The sequence below is a fragment of the Dunckerocampus dactyliophorus genome, chromosome 13 (genome assembly GCF_027744805.1).
Source record: "Dunckerocampus dactyliophorus isolate RoL2022-P2 chromosome 13, RoL_Ddac_1.1, whole genome shotgun sequence".
Classification (NCBI taxonomy): Eukaryota; Metazoa; Chordata; class Actinopteri; order Syngnathiformes; family Syngnathidae; genus Dunckerocampus; species Dunckerocampus dactyliophorus.
In genome coordinates, this window is record NC_072831.1 from 9339744 (window position 1) to 9361591 (window position 21848).

At 42.4% G+C, this 21848-nt stretch overlaps 1 protein-coding gene across 3 annotated transcripts in view; it reads left to right on the forward strand.

Annotated features, from left to right (window-relative positions):
• The first annotated feature begins 1080 nt into the window (after window positions 1-1080).
• LOC129193059 (neuronal PAS domain-containing protein 3) overlaps window positions 1081-21848 on the forward strand; it is a 179858-nt gene continuing 159090 nt past the window's right edge. The window contains exon 1 of one of the 3 annotated variants that reach the window (XM_054797664.1): window positions 1081-1715. In XM_054797664.1, coding sequence (XP_054653639.1) covers window positions 1534-1715 — 182 coding nt within the window. In that variant the 5' untranslated portion in view covers window positions 1081-1533. Of the gene's footprint in view, window positions 1716-3340; window positions 3961-21848 lie in introns of those variants that run through there. The other 2 variants (XM_054797665.1, XM_054797666.1) reach the window with 2 other exon arrangements.

Sequence of the window (21848 nt, forward strand, 5' to 3'; positions counted from 1 at the left end):
AGCTACGTTCACACTGCAAGGTATGGGACTTGTATTTGTGTGTAATGTGGACTCAGTGTGCCCGGGAAGTGCAAAGCAGTACGATCCCGCGTCCTCTTCCTGTAGACAGGTAGCTATGAGAAAGCGGCGACAGGTGCGCGTCGTGGCGCCGCCCACTCAGGGAGTCACAGGAGCGAAGGGGGAACAGAAAAAAAGAAACGTCACCAAGGTAAGCTAGCAAAACAGAGTCAACACAACAAACACAACACATTCATCCACATGGAAATCGTGTTCTGGGTGTCCGGAAACTGGAATTTTTGAAAACTGCTTCCACGGTGGGAAAATCTGAAAACTGCGGCTTGTCTTTGCTGTGTAGACAGGCAAACTGCTACTTTTTGAAAACGATGACGTCACCTACCCCGTCACGTGACCAGAAGCGACAAGCCGACAAAATGTCTGAATACTTCGACTGGCATGACAGTCAATATTCTCTTGATATTTTTTGGTCTTTTTCTTTAAAATGACTCTGAAGTAATTCCACTTTGTCGTCAGGCGAGACGAACCTCAGAAAGCGGAAGATGACGGACTTTATGCGAATGCGTTCTTTCTTCTTCTATGGTTTTGGTGTCACGTGGTTCTGTTTACAGCGCCACAGGTAGGTGTGCCTTATGTATTACATCATTTTCACCCAGCGATCTGTTCTGTCTGGATGCAACTATTTACTAATATTTACTAATCACAGTGGGGATGCAAATTCAATCAAATAAAATCAAAATCCCAGGAACATTTCCGTGTGGACGGGGGGAAGGAAGAAGGTAAGACTTTCAAAAATGGGAATTGTACTGTTCACACTGACAAAATCAGATACAAATCACATATGAACGAAAAAATAAGCTGCAGTGTGTAGCCAGTAGTCATCACGTGACTTTGTATACATTTACTTGTTTATGGTGGAATAAAGCTTTTTTTTTTTAATTAACGGCTCCACCGTTTTCTTCCAGACTGCACAAAAAACGTGAACAAACAACGTCATCACTCTCTCTCTCAGCGCACACGCAAACACGCACGCGTGCGCGCACAGAGGCGCTCTCCGACATTCCTCCACACTCTGCGCACACACACACGCGCGCGCGCGCGCAGACACACTTGACGAGCATCTCATCAGCATCACTTCAGCACACACTCCACGGAGGATGGCCGGACACAGGACGCATCTCTCGGCCAGAAAAGCGGAGAAGGTGTCCTGGATGATGTCCTCTTAGATCGAGAAGACAGAAGACACCGGGACCATGATCCGGACCAGTGCGCGCAACATCGGAACCCAGAGGAAGAAGTGACAAAAGGAGAAATATTTGTGATCATTTGTGACACATTCACTCCACTTAGTCCCTTTCGTCTTTGCTTTTTTTCTTCTTTTTGGACCGGGACCATGGTCCGGACTTGCTCGAGAGTTCCAACAGAAGGTTAAAGAAGACGAAAAGAAGAAGGTTCTAGAGTACCTGCTGTGTTTATTGCAGTCGTCGACGAAGAACTGGAGCTCATCTTAGCGGGACCATGATCAGGATCTTCCCGGACTTTAGCGTACAGGTGACTGCTGCCGGAGGAGGCGGGGGCGGTGGAGGAGGAGGAGGCGGTGGAGGAATGGTGTCCGGAGCCCCGGTGGGTCGGATGCCGGTCCCGGGAGCGACCAACGGTACCCCGCAGAGCCTGCAGGGACTTCCGGGCTACCAGCAAAGGTAAACGACCTGTAGCTGCAGTGGAAGAGGAGGAAGAAACACATTTAGCCAAAGTTGACGTCTTAAACTATAAAAGACTTTTTAAAACATCTTCTATTATTTTATTCATTGAAATCATTTAGTACTGTCAATAACCAACATTGCGGTGCTCCTCTAAAGGCACATTTAGGGTTTATTTCTTCTTGGCTAATTGATCCAAATGTCCTAAAATGAATCCAAATCCGTCCCTCCACGCATATCAAACATTGGGCGTCATGGCGTAGACAGGAAGCAGCGAGAAAGCGGTGTTGAAGACGAATTAAGACAAACGAATGGCAAACAAATAGAAGATAAATAAACAAAATGAAACAAACCAAAATGAAAAGTTCTTTTATTTCTGATGACAGCGCTGAAATAATTTGGTGGAAAAAAAGCAGATTTAACTTTGCTACATCAGTGGGAACAGGCGTTGAGGTCACTTTGTGGAAATTTGGGAAATTTGGCAGTCGATTTCCAGTAGGACGTTACGCCACAGCGGCCAAGATCAGCCCTCATTCCTTCATTCTTCCTTCCTTCCCTCCTTCCTTTCACTCTTACACTCAGTCTAAATGATTGCTTCCTCGTCCGCTCAGTGGGGTTGTTTTTTCTAATCATCACAAGCTGTGGGGTGGCACACACACACACATGCACAGTCAGGTATTACCTGAACAGCAATGAAGTCTCAGAGCTTTGGGGGACATAAATCAGAGCGAGGCCCCACCATGAGTCTTCCATTCTTATTTAAATATGGCCGCACTGAGACCGCCAGGCGGGAGGATTTGTCCCGGGATCATTTGCTGTGACATAAAACCTGCTGGAATTTAACTATGTCGTCATCTGGCGGCTTACGACCTGTCAGAACCTCCCGCGGGGGCTCTCAGAGGCCCCCGACCTGGGTTTTGACAGCCAGCTTCAACGTTTTGATGACTTGGCCGCCCGCTCCCATATGACCCCCCCAACAAACAGCTGGAGGAAAGTGTGTACAGGATGCCACTGCTGGACCGCTCTAAACCAGACCAGCAGTCCAGAGACTATGATGCTTCCATTCTTTAAGGATCGTTGATGGTTAAACGACATCACAGGGTCAAAGCTGTGACCTTTACCAGGTGTGTCATGTGACCAGTATTGTTTTATTTTGTGTTTTTAAAGACTGCCGATCACGGCCCGCTCTTGCGTCGCCTCGCCAGCCTTTATTTCCCGCCACAGCCCCGCCCGCTCCCTTGGTGTTTGTGAATACCCAGCATGCCTTTGACCTTGACAGGTCATTGGCGTGCAGGGAGGATCCTCAGGGTTCATCACACCGCCACGCGACCACATTACAATGAATTATACTTTTAAAACACTGTTAACATAGACATAATCATTGATTAGACTGATTAGATGACATCTAATATTAGTAATCATTTCCTTTGTAATAATTGTATCAATGTCACATTGCCTTTGCTTATTGGACCTTTTATTTTCATATGCATTGTCTTGAAATATGCTACAAATAATCCATCATAAAAGTTTGACATTCGTGCGTGTGTGCGTGCGCGCAGAACTATGTTTACAATGCACTCGTCCCAATCTGCCCCCCTCCCCCGCACTTGCTCGACAGGCTGAAATTGGATGCAACCTGTAAGACGCGACCGGGGGGAGAATTAAATAAAAGCACACACACACATACACACGCACACACGCTGGCGGATGCGCGCACACGCACGGAGATCGGCGTGTTTTTGCGCCAGGCTGGAGAGAAAAGACGCGGGATGTGCCAGCCGCCGGAGGAAGGGGGACAAATTGCTCCTCGTCTGGCCGCCCAAAGACGCTCCGGCGCCGGCGTGTAGTGTTGAAGGCTCCGCGGCGCTGCTGGCGTGAATGTCAGTCGCTTACGCTACGTCTTGACATCGGTGTGATTTGACGGGGGGCGGGGGTGATACAGGGAGACACGGCGACAACACGCAGGGGGAACGTGAGAGGCTCCGTGGCCGGGGTCCCCCTCATCGCGTCCGGCATGCCGCCGCTGCTGCAGCTCGTTGACCGCCTGACGTCTGTGGGCTGCTGAGAGGAAGAGGCTCGCACACGCACGCTCGCACGCACGGACATGGCTTTGTCTTAACGACATGACGCATTGCTGTCACCGCCACGGCGCGGGAAGGGACACGAAGTGAGGAATCGAACAACTGCAGGGGAAGATGGCGCCCACCAAGCCCAGCATCCAGCAGGAGCACGCGCGCAGAGAACGGTAACGCGCGGCGCGTGTCATGACCACGGCGCCTTTTGATCGGGAGACGCGCGCGTGCGTGTGTCAGTGTTTTGACTGTGGTTTTGTGTGTGTGTGTGCGCGCGCGCGCGCTTTTGCACCTTGGCGTGCATGCGTGCACGTGCAGTCTGAGATGAGCAACAGTGGCGGGTGCGTGCGTGTGGATGTGTGTGAGAAGTTTTTAGTAGAGGCATGCACGTGAATGCGCCTGAGCAGAGGTCACGTGACCTCACTGTGACTGTTATGTTTATCTTCTATACATTTATCTCCTGATTTATTGTACATATTATTTATTTTATGTACATTATTTATCATATATAGGCGACATTATTCATTTTACATTATATTATTTATTTTATTTTGTATACATATTTTTTTTATATAAGCCTACATTATTTATTTGATACAGGTAAATCATCTATGTAAATCAAATCATATACAAGATAAATCATGTGTACAAGAAGCAATGTATATAACATCAATATTGTTTATAAGATAAATCATATATAAATCATGTATATAATACTATATATACTGTATATAACAAATATGTACAACAAATTATGTATATAAGAAAAACGATGTAGGCTGTATTATTTTATATACACTATTGATCTCATATCCATTATTTCTCCTGTACGTGATCTTATATACATCATTTTTATACATGGTTTTTCTGATATACTGTACATAATTTATCATTCATGCATTATTTATTGTATACATTATTTGTCCTATATACATAGTTCATCTTGTATAGATGATTTATTTTATATATATTATTTACTTTTTAGACATGATCTATGTACGCTATTGTTCTTATATACAGTGGTTCTTATTTAGGCTACACGATGCACCTGTTGACTGTTAGCTTAATTGTAGTGGCAGGGTGAGGCTTATAAATGAGAAGTATGACAGCTTATTGGGCTATTTTTAAAAACATAAACGATCGTTCTTACTCGTCGCTCACATGTTTTGAATGCTTGTCCACCTGATGATCTAAATTGTTTTTTGTCCTATTCATGAGACTGTCCTACATGTTACAGAATACGGTGTTTGAGGATAACAGCCCCTTTCACTCTGGTGGTGCCTCAAATGCAATAATTCCGTCAGTACCCTTCAATACGTATACTGCCTACACTGTGCACTTATTTCCTGAGTGTGTGCATTTTGACAGTGTATTGCTGGCCCAAATCTATTACTGTCTTTACACTACTGCTGTCAAGAGATTAAAACAATTGAGAGATTAATTCATTATGATCTTTAATTAATTGATCGAAATAATTTCTCTTTCAATCTAACCTGAAAATATCAGTGAAAAGCTCTCACTTTGAGGAATTTTCATTTAAATTTGTGACATTGTTGTGGCAGATGAAAATGCTGATATACCGTATAACAAAAAGTGTTTTATAAAGACATTTGTTTTTAACAGACTTGAATTGCAGTCCGAGACATTTACATTCAATTAGAACATGAAACGCTTTGCGTTGATACGGTATGGTACCGCTGCTTCGGTGGGAAGCAAACTCCTTACAAAGAAGGCATATCACTTTACCTTTATCAACGGTGCAGTCGTTGCATTTTTGAAATGTAAATTCATTGGACTGACAACTCTTACATGCGCTTCCATTTTCACGTCTCCTCTCCGCTACTCACCTTGCCCCCCAACTACAATGGAAGCTGATGCTGAACAATCACAAACACAATGACAGCCAATCAGTGTCCACTTCAGGGTGTGGCTGATCGTTGTTTTCCATCCCAGCAACTCAAGCACTAGAATCCCAATGCATAAAAACAGATTTTAGATCATGACACCGTATTTAATTTTAATTACATTCGCCACCTCATTTCACCACTGAAAAACAATTATGTCGGAGCCTGGAGAAGAAGGAGGAAGTGATGTCACTTTGACAACCTGACCTATTTTCAAAAACATCTTTTGGACCAAAAATCAGCGAATTTGTGTTGTGAATGTGCAGGAATCAATTGTATAGCCCATTATAAGGTTTAATCATGATATCATTTGTTGTGCAGCCCTAGTTAAGAAATAACAGGAAATCAAAATAGTTCATTTGGCACAGAAGCTGTTAATTACGTATGGTAGATTTGGTGATACATGTCTGGAAAATAAACACAGTGATATATTGTGATGGTCAGCTGGTGGCATACGTTGTGGTTGTCAAAGATCATGCGTTGGTACTTTGCATTGTATGAATGTTTTATTCAAAGGTGACGTGTGTAGCAGCACGTTGTGTTTTGTGCACGTGCGGTGGTGAAGGAGTTAAACGTGAAGCAGGTGATGGAGTTAGTCAGGTGCATGCGGCGTTGTGACACGCAGACGTTTTTATTTTTCCGCGGTGTAACCTCGACACCGACATCTGTCGTTACCGCGGCGCCGTGGATCATTTTGTTCCGGCTGGCTGAGGACGCCTCCCTCGCCGGCCCGCCGCTTTTATGGCCTCCACTTTAACAAGGCGACACCTGCTCCGCTGCAGATGACGCTTCATGCTGAGGAGCGCCGGTCCCGCAAAGATGGCGGCCGTCCAGGGGAATGCTGGGATGTTCTTTAGGTGTGCACATTGCCCGTGATGACAGACAACAAGCTACGATATGTCACAAAAGAGAGTATACCCCTTAGATTTCCGCAAATATTTAATTGTATCTTTTAGTACAATGTAAAGTAGTCAGTGTACAGCTCGGATACAGTGTACATTTGCAGTTCCTTCACAATAACTCAACACACAAACATTAACGTCTAAACCGCTGGCAACAAGTGAGTACATCCCTATGTTAAATTTGTCAAAATTTCTCCCTGGGGTCATGTGACTTGTTAGTGTTACAAGGTGTTAGGTGTGAATGGGCAAGAGGCGAGTTCAATTTGGTGTTATCGCTCCCACACGTTCTCATACTGGTCACTGGAAGTTGAACAAAAGAATACTTGCCTTTCAAAAAGATGTTCTAGGCTATAAGAAGATTGCCAACAGCCTGAAACTGAGATCTTCTAACGATGATGCACAAGAACGCCCGCAGTTTGCTGAAGATAATCGCACTAAGGACATGGATTAGTGGAACCATGTCCTGTGGTCTCATGAGACCAAAATAGATTTATTTGCTTCAGATGGTGTCAAGTGTGTGTGGCAGCAACCAGGTGAAGAGTACAAAGACAAGTGTGTCTTGTGTACAGTCAAGCATGGGGGAGGGAGTGTCCTGGTATAATAACAATAATTATATATAATAATAATGGATTGGATTTTACACAGCGTTTTTCAAGATACCCAAAGCGCTTCACAGTGATGGGAAGCCATTATTCATTGACCCCTCCGTCACACACTGGTGGTGCTAATCTACATCTGTAGCCAAAGCTGCCCTGGGGTGGTCTGATGGTCTCTCTGACCACCATCTAACATTTATACACCAGTGTGGGCTGCATTGTTTGACCCCAAACACACCTCAAAGACGACCACTGCCTTGCTAAAGAAGTTGAGGGTAAAGGTGATGGACCTAAACCCTATTGAGCATCTGTACAGAAAAAATGTATTGTATCTGACAGTAATGGACTTTGGAACAACACTACACTGTCAAAATTCCCACACTTAGTAACTAAGTACACGGAGTACACACTTACTGAGGCGTTAGCTTAGCTAGGTGGTGTTGCTGCGATGCTGCCTCAGTGCAGGACAAAAAACAAGGATGAAGATCAGTTCTAGGCGCTGACTGTGACCCGAGTCAGAGATGTCGGGTCAGAATGCAGCGTGAGATTAACAGCCGTTAACATATGCAAGATGGTAAAGAGCACAGAGTGGGCAGCGGGGGTCAGAGGTGAAAGTGAAGTGTCAGAAGAAGTGCTGCACAAAGCTCACAGGCTCAGTTTGACTTCATGCTCTTACAGTTTCAAAGCATGAAGGTTCTAACTGTCATATTACAATATTTAGCCAGGACCATGTGTGCATCGCCTGCAAAGAAATATATAAAAGTATGTTCGACAGTATGTAAGAAATGTAAATATTGCATGTGCAGTCATGTTCACAGTCAGTAAAAAGTGAAAATGTTCAAAACATCAACTTTGAACAAGTCAGACACACAATGAAGACACACCAACAATAGCAAGATATATAAAAGCTAGTATTTTGTTTTATTAAAATGTGCCTTTCTTTGTCATAATTAGTTAGCTGTGTTTGTAATGTAGTGTTATTGTGTTTGAATGACTAAAAATATAACAGATATGTCTAATTGTAGACTGATAATTAATTAACAATATTGATACGGGTTGTTATTGTTGCAGTACATTATGTTAAATCACATAAATGTCACTTAAAATACGCTAGACAACGTCATTGTCTTATTTACATGTTTGGCCATGCCGCATGTGCATGGCATTTTTATGGCTGCTGTGGCAGAAAGTGAGCAAAAACCATGAAAAGCAAGACAAATGTGTTTACAAATACAAATGAACTGTCGTCTGTTGCTTCTTTTCGTGTTTTTTCTCACGTCACAAACAAGACTGCCCGTGACTCCTTTTAGATGGTGGAGGGACTCACAGTAGCACCCGCTGCTCGTAGAGAAGAGTGATAGATGCTTTCATGTAAGAGTCTCCAAAGGAAAAATCATGATTTGTCGCTAGTTGCTCTAAACAGAATCTACAGGGGTCTGAATACGCTCTAAATATAAGATGGCAACAGTGATCCTCCTGCTACGTTGTTTTATTCTCTGGTAGGCCAGGTGCGAATGAGGGGTGTTAAGAGGCAGAGTCACGATGCCATCGACTGTACGCCAAACTGCTGCGTTCACAGACAGTCCCAGTGTTTATAAGCGAGCTCGAACAGGTAGCGCCTGTTCTATTTGTGGTGGTACAAATGTATTCGTGGCTAGCCACCACAAATAAATGAATGTATGGGAACATGATAATATTTAGAACATAATGTCACCCAGTTGTCCTTTAAGGCTGTCACCTGGAAGAGTCACAGCTAAAATTGTGTGTCAGAAGAAGAAACGTGTAAGCTGTGCGTGTTGTCCAGCAAACTATTTAGTGTTTGTGTGCTTGTTTTGCTGTTAGTCCACTAAAGCTTTTCCTGGCAGCAGCAACAGTGGCTCAGATCTTGGCAGATTGCATCATCTTATCTTCAAACTGCTTGCAGGTGCGTGTGCATGTGTGTGTGTGTGTGAGGCTAAAAGCATTGGAGTCCAGCACGCACGTGTGTGAAGTGCACTTTTTAAAAAATGTGTGTCTAAAAAGCTGACGAGCACATTTTGAATTATGTTCAGCTTGACTAATCATTAAAAATGTCTTCCGGAAGGTGAAGAAGGATTGTTGACCGGTTTCTTTTTGACGTGAGTGGGCTCCTCATGGTCACATTTACAATCTATCTGCTGTCTTGCATGTGGAGGAGCGACTGCATTCATGAAATGATATGTCTTCATTTTGACCTTGTAGATTAGTTTGGAGTCTTTCTATTGCTTTCTGTTGTGAAAATATGGGAAATGATAGTAATACAGTCGCTGTACGCTGTGCACGTGCGTGTGTTTGTGTCGGTTTTGTCATCCCAATACCCCGTGATCCACACGCACACACAAACTGTGCATGTGAACACCCCAAATACATTATTGTAGAGGAGTGATCACAATCAGACTTGGCTACACTGCGTGCGTAATTGTATTTGTGGCAGCTTCAGCAGTCCAATCTCCCCCAATCCACAGACACATCCTCACACGCTGTGCATGTGAACACCCGAAATATATTACTGCAGAGGAGCGATCGCAATCAGAGTTGGCTCCACTGTGTTTGTGGCGATGCCAAGTTGTAAGCGTAGGAGGAACACTGATCTATTTTTTATGGATAGTTGTTGTAAAAACATCAAAGAGTGTCCGACGATTCCACGTCAGCCGTGTCCCTGAATGCCTCACGCAGACTCCCGGTGGCGTGATGGCGTCTGCATGTTGATGGATTGTTTGTCTGCGCGTTGTGTGAGAAATGAAGGCAAACGCTGCCCACCAGGAAGCGAATCAATCCTCCGAGTGACGCTTTGTCTCAGCCAGAAAGTGTACACATTTGTCTGTAATTCATCTTTTAATTTCTGCCGTCGTTCATCCGTCATCCTCGCCCTCCAACGCTCCTCTCACCGACGGCCTCCAATCCGACGCGCCATCTGCTGCTCGCCTCCTCCGCCTCCCCTTTCTCCACCCCCCCAGCCAGTTTTGGCTGAGCTGCTGCAGCGTGCGGATCCATTTCTGGAGGCATTTGAGCCCCGATAGGCATCTGGAGAAGACCAAATTAATTTCCAGGTAGAGAGCGAGGAAGTGAGTGGGGGTGGAGGAGGAGGACAGGCTTCATAGCCAAGATTCCACTATCAGCAAGATGATGGCATTGACGACTGAAAGAGGCTGTGACATCAAGTGCTGGACAAACACCGTTTAGTAGCGGTTGCAGCAATTTACGGGGCTGCATCCTTCAGAGGAGTCCGTCTGCACAACATATGGAGGAGACGCCTTCAGAGGCACCTCCAAAATCAGTCAAGCCTTCTGGAGAGTTCCGGCTTACTGGACGATGTTCACATCTTTATCTTCACATCACCATGCTAGGTGGCTAGATGACAGCATTGCACACATTTAAATATACATTTGAAGCTTTTAAAATCCATCAAATAAGTTTAACATACAGTGGATCCACGAATATTTGTGATTCCGCAGTCATGTCCCTGCAAATTTGTAGATTTTTGATCACAACAAATGTTTTAGTTTGTGGGAAAAAGGCTAAAGGTTAGACCGTGTGTCAATGGAGGGCCAAGACACTGCAGGTTTTCTCTCCAACCAGTTTCTCCAGCAGGTGATTTAATTGACGAGCTTCTTCTCTCAAATTGAAGGAGGTGTTGATCGTTAAAATCACCTGCTTTAGTGACCTGCGGTCTCGGCCCTCCATGGCACCAGTTTGACACCGCTGGGTTAGACCATGACTCTGATTCCATCTGTGCTATCGATCATACTCCATTATCATTCATGAGTGGTATCAATACATTTCACACTTTAAAATGTGTTTAATAAGCGTGAGCGGTATATTTACGACTTAAACCTAGATTGTGCATTTAGCTTATTGGCTTCTATATTGTCGCGAGCGAACAATGACAATTAAAGAGAGAAGGGGAGCGTTATTGTAGCGGAATGTCATCAAATAATTACAACGGTCACTTTGTTTTGCAAATGGTGAGCCATAATTGATGGAGAACGTCAACGTCAAGCCAGAGAAGTGTTTGGACGGGGAAGAGCGAGCCGTATCGTACAATGGCGCCTCGATGCAGCAGCATAATCCAGTGTCAAAATGGGTGTCTCAGTTACTCGCGTTTTGAACGTAACCCCTGCAAATAGCGGTGATCTACTGTACTCGACACACTACCGGATTTCATTCTCCATCAAGCGATGTCGAACGTTGTACTCCGCTAATCTGTCATGACTTTGTGTCAAAGAGTCAAGCGTTCTCCACCTCCTGTGGACTTTCATTCTGTGACAGAAATTCCTGTCAGCTCAGGCGGGAATTTGACAGTCCGAGAGAGAAAGAGGGATGGGAGTGAATCAAACGCACCTGCTGGCTGGATGAGTCCCTCTCAGAGCCTGGCGGAGTGTTTGTTTTGTGTCACTGGAGGCGGCGGACGTGTGGAGTGTGCACATAGCATGTTTGTCTTTGCAAATTGTCTTTTATTTTGATATTTTATCAAAATTTGGCAAAGCATGTGTTGATGGCAGCTTGTGGTGATGAATGAATGAATGAACGTGTACACCGCAGTCAAAAGACACATTTGGACGCAGTCAAAGGCCCCGCCCCCTTTTGGCAGAGGTGTGGTATGAGGTGTTTTCATGGCAGGAAGTTGTGTCGAGTGTTAAATAAAAACCTCGCGATGATGCCCTGGTTGGCTGCTTTCTTGGTGTTGTGAAGCTCAACACGTAGAAATAAAACAAAAATCACTTTGTTTGTTGTTGCTGTTGTTGTCCCTCTGCGATTAGAGCAGATTGTTTTTGTACAGACGAGCACATAAAGACTGTCATCAGAGGCGGAAGATAGACACTATACTGACTTGTTCTTGGCAGCACAATGCATACCAAGCCTCTGTGGCCGTAACCGTGGCAACAGTTTGTCACCAGACAACAATACGTGTACATTCCCTGCACGGACTCACGTGGAAACACATCCACAACCTTCTTCACGTCCACAGCTTTGCGCCTGGTCATGTTGCCTGGTAATCTCTGTGTGGCTTCTGTCTCTTCTCATTTCTCCTGTCTCTTGTGTCCATTCTTCCTTGTCTCCTTCTCCTGTGTCCTCATGCTCCTCTTCCTTGCTCAGCCTCCTGGTGTCTCCTCCCGGTAGACAAAGTGTGTAATCAGGTCAGAGCTGCTGACTGTGCAACCTCGCGCCTTGCTGCTAATACCTACCTGTCCTTGAAAACACACTTCAATTATGCCACACCTTGGACGCCGTAAACACACACACGCACCCACGCACACATGCACACACACATGCACACACACACGCACACACACATGCACACACACGCTATATGTACTGAGTCTATATTCTGAATTTTACATTTCATATTTCTGTTTATCACAGTTCATTTCTGGTCTTTTTTATCATATATCATATCATATCATACCATATCATATATCATATCATATCACATCATATCATATCATATCATATCATATCACATCATATCATATCATATCATATCATATCATATCATATCATATCATATCATATCATATCATATCATATCACATCACATCATATCACATCATATCATATCATACCATATCATATATCATATCACATCACATCATATCATATCATATCATACCATATCATATATCATATCACATCACATCATATCATATCATATCATATCATATCATATCATATAATATCATATCATATCATATCATATCATATCATATCATATCATATCATATCATATATCATATATCATATCATACCATATCATATATCATATCACATCACATCATATCACATCATATCATATCATACCATATCATATATCATATCACATCACATCATATCATATCATATCATATCATACCATATCATATATCATATCACATCACATCATATCATATCATATCATATCATATCATATCATATATCATATATCATATCATACCATATCATATATCATATCACATCACATCATATCATATCATATCATATCATATCATATCATGTCATATCATATCATATCATATCATATCATATCATATCATATCATATCATACCATATCATATATCATATCATATCATATCACATCATATCATATCATATCATATCATATCATATCATATCATATCATATCATATCATATCATACCATATCATATATCATATCATATCACATCACATCACATCATACCATATCATATGGGGCTGTCAATCAATTCAACTATGTAATTGTGATTAATCACATTTTGTCTACAGTTAACTTGTAATTAATCACAATTAATCACGGCTAGAAATAGGTTTTTATCTATAAGGGTTCAAGAACAAACACTAATAAATTGCTAACAAATAAATAAATGAAGTAAAATAATAAATAGTAATAAATTGCTAATAAATACCCTGGTGAGCCTTTACTGCCATCTCATTGAGTACTCGTGTGCTTGTGTGTGCTCGGTCACTTCCGCCCTTATGACGCAAGCCCTCCAAATACGTGTCTTGGACTGCGCCAACCCAAATTTTAGCTGACAGCCGAGAGACGGCTCATATCTAAAAAAACACTCAGTTGGGACACTCGTGTGTCAAGGTACCACTGTACCTGCGATGCTCCAGCACATCCTCTAGAATTTTCAGTTTTTCAGTTTCAGAGTCCAGCAAGCGGCATTTGAGACTTGAAGTACTTCGGTGACAATTCAACTCACAGCGACAGCAGATAAGAATAACTTTGGTCTTGTCGAGAGAGCCATCTGCCAGGGCTTTTGAAGCTAAACTTATTCAAAATAGCCTTTTCTTTGTCCATTTCTGCTCAATATCTGCTCCTGCTAGTGGCTCAACATTAACTGCAACACTGCTGCGTTTTCTCAAACTATGGTGTGGGCTGAGGGTCAAACAGGATGTGCGCAGGTTCATCGCACACAAAAATTGTGGCGTTAAAGGGAAACCAATGTACTGATGGATATCCATAAATATTTCAAAATTGTGGAGTGCCTCCATCAACACTAATATTTTTATACCGGTATCTGTAAGACGCTTTTGTCCATATAATTGTTTGCGATGCGATGTTTTGTGGTTATGTACGCTGTTCCATAAACTATGAATACTGTATAAAAAGAAAAGGAGAACGTGTTACACGCACTTGGCAGAAGAATACATAGAAGAAGGGCAATGTCACTCTTGTTCTTTTAAGTTTTCCTTCATTGTGTAAATGTAACGTGAGGCTAAGAAAAGGAAAGTGAAAGTGAAAAAGAAGTGAAATTAGACACGGTAAAACGTTCAGAAAGTGGAGAAATCAACATTGGTTGCAACTACCGCTACCATCATGAAGATAAACTTGGTATCTCTGAACACGTGAAAGGGTCTGCTCGTATGAAATGGACAGTGACAACTAGACAGTGCAGTGGTCTTATTATTGATACTTCCTCCTCGCAATAAGCCTGTCTCTCCCTCCCTTGCAACAACCCTTCTAGTCTGCAAGATAACCACAGGAATAAAAGTAAGGAATTGTTCTCTTTTTTGATTTGTTTCATTTAATTCCTGTATTTCATCTTTTTATGACTGTATTTTATACTGTACTGTATGTCCTTCATGTGTTCTGTGTACAGTGTGAATGACCTGTGTGTTCATTTAGGTAAAAGCTCCCATTTAGACTAAACCTCAACATTGCCGTTGTAGGAACGGAACTCGTACCTAGACCAATGACCTCCTCTAATGCTTTAGATTAGCATGTGACGCATGGTAAGAACATTGAACATAAAGGAAAGCATTCTTTTCTTCTGAGTCCAGCTTTATGGCAGAAAAAAACTATTACTTTAACTCGGGCGTCATGACATTAGCAAAAATATTGGGACTGTGCTGATTAACATCCCTCCATCCATTTTCCATAGCACTTGCCATCATTAGGGTTACAGGGGAGCTGGACCCTATCCCGACTGGCTTTGGGCGACAGACAGAATACACCTTGGACTGGTTACCAGCCAATCACAGGTCACATAGACAAACAACCATTCACACCAATGGACAATTTAGAGTCTCCAGTTAACCTTGTGTGCATTTTTTTGGAATGTGGGAGGAAGCCGGAGTACCTATGCTAACCACTTGGCCACCATGATTTATATGTAAACGGAAATATTCTTATTGCTTGTGGATGCAAACACATCTTAAAAGAAAATATTGGGTGCATGGAAACATAGTCAGTGTTTGCAGTTGTTCGGTCCAGTCCGGTGCATGCTGGGTCTCAGTAACGTAAAATACCGTAAAGCTTCTAATATGTGGTGATAAACAAACTGCTGACGACGATAATGAGATGATAAACGTGTGTGTGTGTCTGCGTGGAGCAGGTGCTCTAACATTTGATTGTACAGCTGCTCACATTGTTGCATTCATCCCAGGAGGAATCATTTGGAAATTCCATTTTGTCCACTTTGTCCGTTCACTTTCCGGTACAGGTGTTCACTTCTGTTGTGTGTGTGTGTGTGTGTGTGTGTGTGTGTGTATGTGTGGATGCAGCGTCATCACAGGATGATGCAGGCTCTCATTACCTCTCATCGCCTCTTTGACCCCGTGTGGTCACCTGAGCGATGAAGAGGCGAGTGTGAAATGGTTATTGATTATTCTGGCGAAGGCACAGAGCGGGTTTGCTTAGCCAGGAGGAATGTCGACACTTTGGAGCGCACACACAAACAAACAAAGCAAAGCATAGAGGATGATCAACTCTCGTTCTCTGCTCATTCCTATGCCACTGAAAGTAGTCCCCCACTGATGATGTAACTTTGTGATGATAGCAACATGAACCCCACAAGTCTGTTTAGGGGCCATTCCCCTGAATTGCTGCCAGTTGCTTGTTGTAACTTAAAATACACTTCAATGTGTATCGGCCCATCTCAGGCAACTTTCTTTCATTTTTGTATAAACTCTCTAAGGCGGAAGCAACTCATTTAAGTAACAGGACTGAAAGTAACAGGAGTGAGTTTTTAGTATAGAATAAGCCGCTATGTAAAATATAGCCACATGGCATTTATGCTAATAGCATGTTGACAACACATTAGAGTGATTCAACAAACAATTGTATTTTAAGAATAAACAAATAACATTCCAAAAAATAATTTAGGTGACACGACTGTGCTCATATTTGAACACCCCCTAGTCATAGTTGAAATATCATGGAACATACTGAAAAATAACCGAGTGAGCCTTTCCATGGCCTGCAGAGGATTTGAATGATGCGACTTCCTTAGGACCATGTGACTTAAGTTCCCAAAGTGGGGTACGCGTACCCCCAGGTGTACACCAATTGTAATGGGGGTACGTGAATAAAAATGAATAACAATTAGCGCCCAACACTCACAATTACGCCTGCATGCCTCACGGCGCAGAAGAGAACGGGGGAGAAAGTGGAAAGGACACAGAGCATATACAGTAGTTGTTTATTGCTCTGTGTGCATTATATGAACAAATACGTAAGTTTGACGATTGTTTTGTGCATTAAGAGTGTTTAATCTTGAAGATTTCATTTATATTGGCATTCCAATCCCCGCACAGTGGGGATTCCCTCCAAAACTGCTTTATCATGATTGTTAAACGTTTCCCTCTAATTTGGCATTAAATTAATATGCAGATTTAAACCATAGCCATTGTGAGTGGACAAAAAAAGTGAAGCTCAAATACAACCCATTCAAACGGAAGACAACATCAGATTGGAATAAAATACGTAGTATGATTACTTATCTTGGGGCCGCACGAATCCCCGTTGGGCATTTCTGTGTGGAGTTTGCATGTTCTCCCCGTGCGTGCGTCTTCTCCGGGTACTCCGGTTTCCTCCCACATTCCAAAAACATGCATGTTAGGTTAATTGGAGACTCTAAATTGTCCATAGGTATGAATGTGAGTGTGAATGGTTGTTTGTCTATATGTGCCCTGCCATTGGCTGGTGACCAGTCCAGGGTGTACCCCGCCTGTCGCCTGAAGTCAGCTGGGATAGGCTCCAGCATACCCCCGTGATCCTAGTGAGAATAAGCGGCATAGAAAATGGATGGATGGATGCTTTTGATACAATGTACTCTCATTATTTTGCCATATAATTAATGAAAAAAATATCTCAAAAAAGGATGTCAATAATATCGATTATCGACAATAATTTGTAGGGCAATTATTGTCCAGCAAACTTTGTTAGCGTGACAGGCCTAAGCTCAAGTGACTCTTTGGGATGGCCTTGTTGACACGAGCCTCTCTGATTACAAGTGTTGCACTCAAGTGTCTTGTTGTTCCTCCAGGTTGAATCACACACCCCCCACACACGCACACACGTGTCTGTGTGACATTATTGCAGGCATCTGGCCGCTTCTCTGCTGTCACACTCTGAATCCCAATAAAGTTAGAATTTATTCAAGTTGCGCAGTGGTGACATTTGAACTCTGCTGGCTCCAAATTACGAAGGCGACACTTGTGGCATTTAACGCAACGACACACACACATCCACACACACACACACCCACGCACACACACACACACACACTAGGACACAACAACAACACCTCAGCTTAACAAAGGTTAAATCTTGCTTGTGTTTGCCTCCCATTTAGGCACCACTGCACAGTGTTTCCCACAGGACTACAATTTATTTTTGGCAGTGGGTTGTGGGGGGAGGGTTACATGGCATTGTTGCCTAATTTTCATAATTGGCCATGACGCATGCATGTAATTTTTATGGATGCTGTGGGAAACAAGTAGTGGGCAAAAAACATGAAAAGCAAAACAAATATGTTTAGAAAATTAGGGCAAAAATAGCGCATTCATGGTGGTAACTAATTATTTAATTAATGACAGTATTTTCTGGTCTATAAATCGCTCCGGAGTATAAATTGCACCAGCCAAAAATGCACAATGAAGAAGAAAAAAACATAAGTCGCACTGGACTATAAGTCACATTTTTGGGGAGAAATGTACAGCGACCAAGAGTAGATATTTCATCTTGAAAGGTAAATTATAGTAATAACAATAAAATGGTGAACAACAGTCTAAATAGTCATTGTCACTCGACCAATATTTATTTCGTGGTCTGAATAAACAGAAAGACAAAAAAAAACAAGAAGTGGATATTCTTATCTCTCACTTTGCAACTCTTAATGCGGAAGAACAATTGGCTGCATTTAAGTATGCTCGGAAATCCCAGAACTCAAAACATGTGAATTCAACTTGTTACGTGGTGTCTTTGAATGCAACCGCTCATTGCTCATAATAACACGGCTAAGGTGTGGTTAAAATGTTGCTACTATTAAAGAAACTAGTGTAGTGTTAAAGAAACTAGATTTTCAGACGTGTTTGCTATCTTTTAGCTTGATTAAAATTTTCAGTTAATTTGGAGCTGTTAATACATAAAAATAAATTATAATCCTGTCCTGTCCTTTATCTTTCTTTCAATAAAATACAGTAAAAAATGGGCATTCTTCAGACATAGTGGCGAACGGCGATTAATCAGGATTAATTAATTTGAAAACTGATTAATGTGATTAAAAACTGTAATCATTTGACAGCTGTATTAGAAATACAAATGAACTTTCTTCGGTTGCTTTTTTTGTGTTATTTGTTTTATGTTACAAGCAAGACGGAGTTGTCTGTCAGTGCCTTTTATGTGGGGGGGGGAGGGCACAGCAGCACCCGGTGCTCGTTGAGAAGAGGGATACATGCTTTCACGTTAACGTCTCTAAAAGTGTCCAGTAAACAGTGTCGCTTGTCGCTTTTTTGAAGACGAGAATCTAGAAGGATCTGAATGCTTGCTAATTCTAGTGACAAAGTTGCTAAGTTGGCAACACTAACTTTCATTTTGGCGGGCCAACATATACATGTATGGGAATGTATGCGAAAGACTGATTGCACTCTTGTTGTCATGGTAACAAAGACTAACTTCAACTGGAAGCGGCCTGCTGGAGGAAAGGGACAGGAAGGCAAAACCTGCTGTGAATGTGGTCAGCATGAAGGGAGGGGGGGAGTGTTCACTAGTGGAACAAATTGAAAGTCAAGCTTGTATCAATCACAGTGAAGCCTTTCTCCATTGGCACACGCGCACACACACACAGATGCACACACACGCACAAACATCGTTAGCTTTGCATCCGCTAATGACGCCGTAATTGATTGTTTTATTCAGAATACATGTGATTGTCATTGTGGTTGACATGTACCATCATCCTTTTCGCTGCATTTTTAAAGTTCCTGTTCCTGCTCTGACCTGCTTTGGGACCACATGCCTGCTTGTGTGTCTTTCTTTGATTAGATTGAGTGTGACGTCTCAAGAATAAAGTCCACTTTAAAGAAATATTAATGACGAAAATCTGGACATTGTCTTGAATAGAATACAACGGGTTTGTCGGCATGTGTATTGCTTGAGGCACAGGTGTCAGGCTCAAGGCCCACGGGCCAGACGTGGCCCGCCACGTCATTTTATGAAGACGCGGAACTGTTTGGAAAAAAGCATTAAGTTGGCCTGTTTCGCGGACCTCAAACAATGTGTTTTTGATGATCTGTGCAATTAAGTAAGTCTTTCAGTTTCATCTATTCCTGCAGCGTTACTCAATGTACGTGGCCACAGTGTTTATATGTAGTACAGATTGCACAACCACCGTTAAAGTAACAATATTTGAACTGTACATGACTAAAAACAGCACATTCTAAAACTATTACCTGTCTGTACAAAAGAACACCTTAAAGAGGCATAAGACACTCAAAAATGATAACTTTAACTACGACAATGCATGCTAGGAAACTGACCATTCCACACCTTGAAAGTCTTCCAGGTTACACATCTCGCGGATGTTTTTGTGTTGATATAAAATACTGCAGCTTTTGCCCGGACGATGAGAGAATGACGAAGAGGTGCTCGATCAACAGTCACTTTATTGAAACCACACCAAAACAACTATAGCACGGCTCTCAAACTCACCTGTGGCCCGCAAGAGGTGGGGTGGGTGAGGCTGGGCTGCATGAAGTATTGGGAGTAGGGCTGGGAATCTCAGGGTACCTCACAATGCGATACGATAGGCGATGCGTGGCTCACGATAACGATAGTATCTCGATACGGCGATACGGATGGACCAAAAAAATAATAATTTCGTAGTTTGTATTTTGCTGCATTCAGCTGGAATAGGCTCCAGCTTACCCGTGACCCTAATGAGGGTAAACGATATAGAAAACAGGTGGAATTTTTACAGCATATTTGAACCAGAGCAGAAGCAGCAATGCTGCAAAAAGAATGAGCCTTTTTTTAGTGCAACGTAAGTGTAAACAAGATTTTAGCTTAGGAGTCTGACACACAGTAAAGCTATTTTAAACTCGTGAAGAAAACACAACATCTCATGTCTTACAAGTAGATCAGCCCTATTAGGTAGAAACAAAATCAATATTTGAAGTGACGTATTCACTGGAAAGAGACAGAGAAAAAACGGATAAGGGTCAACAACATAATGATTCATTCATTCATTTATTTTCTATGCCGCTTAATCATCATTAATCGGTCATCATCGGGGGTATGTACCAGCTGACTTTTGGGTGGGAGGCGGGGTACATGACAGTACGATAATATAAAACGTAAACGAAACATGTCTCTTGGTTAAACAACACAACATTTAGCGTTTGAATAGAAAAATGAACATTTCTCTTACTAGACGTTTTCTTCCACGAGCATGGTGACGAACGAGGTGGTTGTGCATTTCTGTCGTGGATGCCCGTGTGTCGTATTTTCGTCAGACACTTCTTCCATACTGCGAAGTCCTAATCCAGCGTTGTCTCGTCCGTGCTGTAAAAGCCAAAGTGAGTCCACACTTTTCATTTTAACTATGCAGTCGTATCTTTCCATTCTTCGCCAGTATATTATGAGCCATTTATTTGTTTTTTTCTTTGGCTTCTTCTCCCTAGTTTTTCAAGTGTCTGAGCATACACAAAAACGACCTGAGCATTCCTTGGACCTCTGTGAGCAACATCAGATGTAGTATCACACCTGTCAATAACCTGAGAACTGAGAACTTCCGTTCGGTCATATTTAGTAAATGACTGGTTTCAAACAAGGCAAGGAGGATTCCACAGTGTAGCGTTCTTTATTCTCAACCTCAGACAAAACACCCCATGGTCTCATGTAGTTAACCATCTCAATCTTGTAGAAAACCCTTTCTTCATGATTTCATTTTCCATTTCTTTTCTTGTTTGCCATTTATACTGTTAATTAGGTCTACTTTCATTTCCTTATTCGTCTTTTACTTTCTGTTTTCAAGCAGCCTGCTGTGGCACTATGTTATCCTGGGCATTTACTTGAAATTGATGCTATATTTGCTACTTTTGTCTAAAAAAAAAAATTATTCAAATTCACTCTCAACCAACCTTCCGGGTCCTTCAGCAACACAAACTCGGCGTAACACTTCCTGTATCCAGTACGTCCGGCAAACCAAATAAAAGCATGGCAGTAAAACATGCACAGTTCCGCCACACTTTTCACTCCGAAAACTAACTTGCTACTTTGGCTTTGACGCATGTTTTATAAAGCAGCCCTTTCTCATTAGAAAAGGAAAAAATCTCACCCAGTTTCAACTCTTGTTCTTCTGTTTGCAAATAGTCTTGACAGCAAGTCCACCTCAAAAGAACCACTGTTTTTAACTTTGGCTTGGTGAGTGGATGT